The following is a 9,245-nucleotide window of genomic DNA, read 5'->3' as shown; positions in this document are numbered from 1 at the left end:
GTCATTCAATGTACCCCTGAAAATTAACCGGTCCTAAGTCATCACAGGTGACAAGAATGAACCCCTCTATAGGGGAGATGTGGTACCTGCAAGCGGGGTATCTGGTGCCGTCAATGAGCTGACAGACTGTCATTCTGAATCTCGTCTCACTCTGGAAGCAGAAAATCTCCGAGTAGTTTGGGCAGCTCTTCTTCTTTGAGGACGTGCAGACGCTGTTGATTTTCTGTGGCCTCTCGTGGATGAAGACGTGCAGCTTTTTGCACGTGTGGTCGGGTTCCCGGATGATTCTCTGTAGGATCATATAGTTGCAGTACCGCAGGGGGACCGTGTTCTGAGGGTAGTCCACGTGCAAATGCTCAATAGATGTCAGCATGACTTCCTCGGTCAGCTCGTTTTCCCAGAGCAGGAGCAGCAAGTAGACAATCACCATTAGCACCATCAAGGGCAAGAGCCCCTTCACGTCTCTGGCTTTAACTCCTAGTAAGCAAAGGGAACAGGAAGGAGCATCGGGAATGAGAGACGACCAGGATGCATTATCCCTTTCTGCTACTTAAGATCGCACTGGCTGCGCACACCCTACTGCCCCTTAGAAAGCCCTGTTCCTATTGCTCAACGGCTTCCTTTCCACCCAGGTCCACTGCCAACTGTAATCTGCTCTTTCAGATCCCTTCTCCAGATTCTCCTCCAGTCTGAGCGAGCCCCCCTCACCTGCCCTCCTCGCTCTTGCTCTCACAGGTAACATGCCCTTTTAATCATCTATGTGAGGAAATCCTTCTCGTCTCTCAGTCCCCAGACAAGAACTGGTAAGGAGCCAATTGTGGGCAGGGCAAAGGAGGAAGGAGCAGAAAGGGAGGGATGCGTGGAACAGTGTGCTTGGGTGCCTTCAACGTGAGACAGACAGGAGGCAGTCCTGGAGAGGTTCTCATTAAACGGTGGGGGAACCTTTGGAAGCATTTAATCCTGATGTATGCCAGCCACTGTACTGTTCTCCATTCATTATCAATCAGTGCTCACTATAGTCTGTAAAAGATATGATAATTTTACTCCATTAGCAGGGATGTAAGTTCCAGACAGGTCGTGATAGAGACATAAGACCAAAGCATAGCTCATCCTGCCAAACTCCTGTGTCCACACATTTTATTCCCAGATGGCATCTCAGGCTGGGTAAGATCAGTTCTCTTGACTGAGCATTCACTAGCTGAAGTCCTAGACTTCTGAAGAGTGTGGCAATAGTTCCCAGATTCTGCTGAGTTTTTAAAACACATCAGGTGTTAAAACCAACAAAACACAAACCACCCATCAGTTTCCACATGGAAATTAGTGAATGAGAACTCACTAAGGCATGAGCTTTCAGATACTGAGACAAGACGGAAAACTGTCTCCCCTCCCCACCCCACCCCCATCTCGGGAAGCCTGCACAATTGATGCGGGGAGAGAAAACATCGCTTGGTTTAGTCTTGCTCTGACACTGAGCCTTTATTTAGCTCGAGTGTGTGAATGAACATGTGTATGTGTATATGCGTGTCTGAGTGTGTGGATGAATGGGTGTGAGAATGTGTGTGTAATTGTATAAGTGTACACGTGTACATATGACTATAAGTATGTGAAGTTCAGTGTGTACGTAAGTGAAAGTGTGTATGTGATTGTATGTATCTGTATGTGTGGCTGTAAATGTGTGTGATGTTATGTAAGATTGTGTATGTGTGTGAGAGCATGTTAGTGTGTATATGCAAATGTTTAAGCATATGCGTGTGAAAGAGGGAGAGAAAGAGAGGGGGAGGAGAGAGAAAGAGAGTCTGTTGGGCTTGGGGCTAAAGATCAAGAGCGTTGTATACACTGACCACTTCCTTTGCCACTGAGATATACTCCAGTCTGTGAAGTTGGTTTTAGGAAGGTAAATGTGGTCATTTGAATGAAAATGGCCCCATAGCCTCGTAAACGCTTAAGAATCTAAGCTGCAACATTACTAAAGGTCAAATACAGTACTGCCTGTTTGCCTGTCCGGTTTAAAACTTAAGCTGTGCTGTTATTATGATAAATATGGTAGTTCCTGCCCATGCTCTGCACAGTTTAGCATGGAGGAGCCGCTTGTGCCTCTGAGCTGCATGCATTGCTCCACTTCCAGGCACACAGTGAGTCCACGTTACCATCAAGCAAGCTGTAGAACTTTACTCACAAACCCCATCCAAATGCTCTGTCTCCCGCAAGAGACAGAGGTCACGCTAGCAGCATAGCCCAGAAAGCCGGCATTTTAAAATGGTACAGGTTTTTTTTTTTTTTGCCGATGAGTCAGGAAAATCTCTCTTAAAGGAGCTGCTGCAAGCCACCAGCAAACAGCAAAAAGCTGTGTCAAACTCTGTTTTGTGTGTGTGTGTTTATAAAATTAAGCTCTCTCAGGTTTTTTTTTAATTTTTTTTAAATTTTTTTTTTTTGAGACAGGGTTTCTCCGTAGCTTTTTTGGTTCCTGTCCTGGAACTAGCTCTTGTAGACCAGGCTGGCCTCGAACTCACAGAGATCCGCCTGCCTCTGCCTCCCGAGTGCTGGGATTAAAGGCGTGCGCCACCACCTCCCGGCTCTCTCAGGTTTTTAAGTGGATTTAGCCCCATGTTGGGCACCAATTGTTGTATGGGAGAGGGCCTCTTGTTCTTCCCAGCCACCCAGCTAGCTTAGCCCAGTAATAAACATACAGAAATTGTATTTATTAAATCACTGTTTGTCCCATTATCTCTAACCTCTTATTGGCTCTCACATCTTGATTTAACCCATTTCTATCTGTATATTGCCACGTGGCAGTGGCTTACCAGGAAAGATTCTAACCGGTGTCTGTCTCAGGCGGAGGATCCATGGTGTCTCTCTGACTCTGCTTTCTTCCTCCCAAAATTCAGTTCTGTTTTCCCCACCTACCTAAGTTCTGCCCTATCAGGCCAAGGCAGTTTGTTTATTCATTAACCAATACAAGCAACACATAGAAAGAAGGACCTCCCACACCGCCCAGTTGGTGGAACTGTTTGGGAAGGACTAGGAGGTGTATCACTAGTAGTGGGCACTCTCTCTATCTCTCTCATCCACGCCTGCCTGCCTGCTGCTATGCCCCCACCATGCTGTCACAGACTCTAATCTCCTGAAACTCTAAGTCCCCAACACACTCTTCTGTAAGTTGTCTTGGTCATAGTATCTTAGCACAGAAACAGAAAAATAATTTGACAATGAGTATGGTGGGATCCATTATCCCTTCTCATTTTTTCTATATATTTGCGGATATTTATGTAAAAAAGTTTAAATTCTTGCTCTTGTGGAATTTACATGTGGTAGAGGCAGATTGACAATTAAAAATAAGTAGACTTGGTGTTTAGAAGATGGGCACTATGCAGTTTTACATAGGACGGTCAGAGTCAGCCTGAAAAACTAGGTTTCCTTCTCTTTCTGCTGAACAAATCCCATTGTTGTTTAAAATTTTGCCCGGTCTGGGACTGGAGAGATGGCTCAGTGGCTACGGCCCCTGGTGTGGAGACCACGCCATAAGAAGGCCTAGGGCCCATCACGCTCAACTTACATTAAACTGAAATGCATGGATGTCCATATGAAAGCACAGGACACTTAAAAGTGTAGTCAGAAGGACCAACTCCCTCAGCTCCAGTCCTCAGCCACCCCTACAGCCAGGGCTTTCTGGCTTTTCCAGATTCAAAACAGCATGGGGAAAGGGTATTATTAATTTTTAATTATCTTCAAAGTACTATTTACGTTGTGATGTTTTTATGCATAGATGCATAGATATCCATATACTCGACCTGTATCTAACACACACACACACACACACACACACACACACACACACACACACACACACACACAGGTCTCCTCTCTTACCCGCGTCCAAATCTCTTTCCTCTAACCAAACGGCCCCTCCTTCTACTTTCGTATAACATACATTCTATTAAGAGGAGGCAGTTTTTATGCAAAATTCATGTCTAAGAATGTCTTGGCTGCAAATTATGGACACAAAAGCCTGAGGAGTTACTCTGCACCTCACAGTCTCCGGAGGTAAGCTGCCTGCACCCTAGCGCCCTCTCCCAAGAAAAACCTCCCCAGCTGGTAAACAGCATCTTCATTTCTAGGACGGTTCTCATCCACAGAAATGAAAGTCGTCCACTGGATAGGGAACACCGGCTGCACGACCTGACCACTGCCTCGGGACAGAGCTGGCGAGCCAGGAATGAGACAGCTGGTCCATCCCTCTGCTGGAAGGGAGCTTCCTGTGAGTGCCCTGCCGCATGGTGTCTGCCTCCTCTCTGCAAACTGCAAGTCTACACAAGAGAGCCATGTGTTCATCTCTAGCGCAGTGTCCGCTGCTTCTAAGATCATGACATGTTTATGGGGTGGGCAAATGGGCAAAGGGCGTCACATTTTGTGCCTTTTGTGACACAACTACCTATGTTAGGATGAGAAAGTCTTGCCACTTTCTGGGGTTTCCATGTTTGTGTCTAAAACAGGCTTGGTAGGGGACAAAATAGCAGAACAGCAAGGCTCCGCTCTGCTTTTACAGACCAAGATGCTGAGCTTAATTTAATGCAGGCACAGGCTGACCTCATTCGCCTGGCTACACTGAAGGAGAGCTGAGGTGTTCTGCGCCTGCCCGGCTTTCCTGGAAACAAGCAAAGAGGAAGAATGGAGACATCGAGGGGTGCCAGACTCAAAAGCAGGGTCTGGGAAGCAGCTTGGGGAACTGGTCGTGTGGTCGAGGGGACACCTCCTCAGAGGACCCCAACTCCTGGGCTCTGTTTAAACTCCCTTTCCACTGCCTCGTTCTCCCTCTTATTCAAGTAAGGAGACAGCGTGGGGCCCGCAAACACCCAAGGGCCGTCTGCTCTGGACCTTGGCCAGAAGGTGATCTGAACCAGAGGCGGTCAACCTGCTTTTGGCAGTTAGAGCCCCTGGGGCTGTGCACTCAAGCTCCTTCCATGGGAGGGGCAGGCATTTCTTGTCTTAAGATTTTCCTCCGTTCCCGTCCAGCTGATGAGAAATTGCCCGAAGCCTGCCTTCGAAGTTAGGACACTCCCTTCAATGTTCAGCCCCAAGACTTGCTTTGATCACGGCAGGCCAGGCTTCTCATCTGTACCAGCAGCCAGGACATTCACCCAAGCCTTCTGCACGCTCTGTGGGGAAAGAGCATTAAAGTCGCCCTCCCTCCCTGTACCCCCGGGGCATTCTTCCATTTTGTGTGCTCCTAAGATCTGCCTTCTTTGTTGGACCAGGAAATAAGATAAAAATCCTTGGAAAAGGCGACTAGAATAATCATCGCGGCTCTGGGAAACCCAGACGTGTTTAAAACAAAATAAACAAGCGAAAATCTCTCCCAGCTCATCCGCACCCCACTAGGGCCACTTGGGAATCATTCCAACTGGTTCCTGTCCCACTGACTGATGCTAAGATCCTGAGCTCAATAAACGTTAACTGTGTGAGTTGCATGAGGACAAGTGATCTAAAGGGACTGGACATGCACTATTTTTAATGTGTAAGAGTTTCTGATATTTGTCTTTATTTTTATTTTAGACAGGGTGTCACTCTATATCCCTGACTGGCCTGGAGCTTGATATTGTAAGGTGTGAGGACATCAGAAATATTTACCAGGCTGGCCTAAATTTCACAGAGATCCACCTGCCTCTGCATCTTAAGTGCTGGGGTTAAAGACATATACCACCATACCAGGGTTTAAGGTTTATGCAGTGTGTGTGCCCAAAGAGATATCAGATCCCCTGGATAGGGAGTTACAGGCAGTTGTGAGCCATCTGTATTGGGTGCTGGGAACCAAACTCAGGCCCTTTGGAAGAGCAGCAAACTCCTTAACTACTGAATGATCTTTCCTGCCCATTTGTTTAGTGTGTGAGAGAGTAGTGCCCATGCCACAGTGATCATGGTAAGGGAACAATGTGTAAGAGTTCTTTTCTCCGCTGTGTGGGTCCCCAGGAAAACACTGAGGTCATCAGGCCCAGCGGCAGCAACTTTACCAGGTGAGCCATCCCGAAGGCTTTAGTACAACCTTTTTGGAGGATTACTTTGATGAACTCCTACAGCATTGTATGCTCATGACAGGAGAAAGATAAGAGAAAGGAGAGAAGCATGTTGACCTCCTATTCCGCAAGGCCATAAGTTTATTATTGTGCCTCTGAATCGATCCCCACTTTATTTGGTGACAGCCCCTTAGGAGATTTGATGATAGCTGTTAGCTCTGTGCTGTTTCCCTTCATGTCTGTAGAATGCAGCACACCTTAAAAAGTAGTATACACACTTGCACGCATGCACCCACACACATGTGCACCTATACACACATGTGCACCTACACACACATGTGCACCTACACACATGTGCACCTACACACATGTGCACCTACACACACATGTGCACCTACACACACATGTGCACCTACACTCATATGTGCACCTACACACACACGTGTGCCCACACTCATATGTGCACCTACACACATGTGCACCTACACACACATGTGCACCTACACTCATATGTGCACCTACACACACATGTGTACCCACACTCATATGTGCACCTACACACACATGTGCACTCACACCTACACATGTGCACCTACACTCACATGGGCACCCAAACACACATGTGTACCCACAGACACAAATGTTCACCCACGCATACATGTGCACCCAAACACACATGTGCACCCCCACACACATGTGCACCAACAAACACACATGTTCACACACCACATGTGCACCCACACCTACACATGTGCACCTACACACAAATGTGCACCTACACACATATGCACTCACACACACATGTGCACCCACACCTACACATGTGCACGTACACACACATGTGCACCTACACACACATATGCACTCACACAAACGTGCACCTACACACACAGGTGCACCTACACACATGTGCACCCACAAACACGTGCACCTACACACACATGTGCACCTACACACACATATGCACTCACACACACATGTGCACCCACACCTACACATGTGCACCTACACACACGTGCACCCACACACATGTGCACCCACAAACACGTGCACCTACACACACATGTACACCCCCACACACAAATGTGCACCTACACTCACTCACACACAGTCAATCAGTCACACACACGTGCACTTACAAACAGACGCACCCACACATGTACAACTACACATCCATGTGCACCTACAAACACATGTGTGCACACATATGTGCACAGACATGTGCACCTACACACAGGCGCACCTACACACATGTGCACCCACACACGCATTCACCTACACACATGTGCACCTACACACACGTGCACTGACACACATGTGCACCCACACACACATGTACACCTACACACACATGTGCACCTACACACACATGTACACCTACACACACATGTGCACCCACACACATGTACACCTACACACACATGTGCACCTACACACACATGTACACCTACACACACATGTACACCTACACACACATGTGCACCCACACACACATGTACACCTACACACACATGTGCACCTACACACAGAAACACACATGTGGACCCACATACACATGTGCACCCCCCACATGTTCACCCCCACACACATGTGCACCCACACAAATGTACACCTACACACACATGTGCACCCACACACATGTGCACCTACACACACACACACCTGGGAAGCAACACGGCTCCTTTCTGGAAAATTTCACTCCTCATTTCCTGCACGTGCAGAATGAGCCAAAAGTAGTCAGCTACTTAGCCACAGACTCCTTCAGGGACTTCCTGGAAGACGGGCAGTTCCTTCTTTGCCCACAAGGCTTATGTTACAGGTTGATTCAGCACCTGGAGAAGACGTGGCCCAGCTTTTCCGTGATTTAGGAAGTGGAAACAAAGAAAAACTAAGCTGGTTTGAGGGTTGAACCTAGAAGTCAGCTAGGGAAGGCAAGCAGGGTGAATTGGACACCACACCCCACTGGCACCCCCAAACACACCAGGGAGCACTACCCCAGCTTCAGAAACCCCAAGCGTGAGTGGTGAGAAGTGTGTTCCAGAGGACCGACTCTGCGGAGATTCTTAGCCCAGGCCAGAATTCGTGAAATCCTTGATATAAAACTCGCTTCTCTAAGGAAGTCCCGAAAACATTTTCCGGAAACTACAAACGAGAAATGGCGATTGGTTGTAGTGTGATGCCCCTTGAGAGTGTGTATAAGCGGTGGGTGTAGCATCTGGCAGTTACTCTCCCTATTAATTCACAGGAAGGGAGTTTACCTAAAGATGAAATCCCTGAGTGCTAAACCAGATTGTTCTAGTTAGTGTGACTTTGTTTCACTTCAATAAACGTTCCGGTTTGCTGGGAAAGGATCGACTCTGAGAAGAGGACCTGGAACTCCTCGTACACTGACGAGGGTCATAACCTTGAGCCAGTCAGCCGTCCAGCAACCGGTCAGCAGTCCAGAAACCTGTCAACAACCGGTCAGCCGTCCAGAAACCTGTCAGCAACTGGTCAGCCGTCCAGCAACCAGTCACCAACCGGCCAACAACCAGTCAGCTGGTCAGCAACTGGCCAGAAACTGGACAGCAACCGGACAGCAACCGGTCAGAACCGGACAGCAGCCAGTGAGCCGTCCAGAAACCGGACAGCAACCGGTCAGCAACCGGTCAGAACCGGACAGCAGCCAGTGAGCCGTCCAGAAACCGGACAGCAACCGGTCAGCAACCGGACAGCAACCAGTCGGCCGTTCAGCAACCGGTCAGGCGACCAGCAACCTGTCAGTCATCCAACAACCGGTCAGCCGTCCAGCAACCATTACCCTGTGACCTCACGTTCGACCTCCTCGGCCTGCGGTTCCGGTTTTCCTTCGCTATCTATAGGCGTGGGGCGCCGCCTAGAGGACGAAATGAGTCACTGCCGCCTCCTCGCCCAGTTCTGAGGCTCAGAACCCGAAACCCTGAATCCTTCCGGAGAGAAGCGGTACGCAGGCTCGGCCTGTTCTCAGAATGGGGCCGGGGATGCTGCGGGAGGGGAGTCTACGCGGACGCCCCGAGGGGGCGGCGTGGGCCCGCAGAGCTGTGCTCCTCGCTCGGGGTCCCCGATCTTTCCAGCACTGTCGGGTTGTTAGCTTAAAGGAAAAAAAGGTAAAAGCTGAACAAACCAGGAGAAAGAGGAAAGCAGCTAAAAAAAACCGGAACTTGTGCGCCATGGAGGGACGAAAGGAGAAGTAGGGAGAATGCAGGACCCAATGCCGTC

At 48.8% G+C, this 9,245-nt stretch overlaps 1 protein-coding gene across 1 annotated transcript; it reads right to left on the bottom strand.

Annotated features, from left to right (window-relative positions):
- Window positions 1–801, bottom strand: Rnase12 (ribonuclease A family member 12 (inactive)). Its single transcript, XM_075949827.1, has 2 exons — window positions 709–801; window positions 1–477 (listed from the first exon to the last, which is right to left on the bottom strand). Exons 1-2 carry the CDS (start codon window positions 740–742, stop codon window positions 2–4), a joined length of 510 nt encoding a protein of 169 aa, XP_075805942.1. The 5' UTR covers window positions 743–801; the 3' UTR covers window position 1.
- Between the last annotated feature and the right edge of the window lie 8,444 nt (window positions 802–9,245).

Source organism: Microtus pennsylvanicus, chromosome 15, assembly GCF_037038515.1.
Source record: "Microtus pennsylvanicus isolate mMicPen1 chromosome 15, mMicPen1.hap1, whole genome shotgun sequence".
NCBI classification, from domain to species: domain Eukaryota; kingdom Metazoa; phylum Chordata; class Mammalia; order Rodentia; family Cricetidae; genus Microtus; species Microtus pennsylvanicus.
This window is presented reverse-complemented; position numbering and strand designations above follow the sequence as displayed.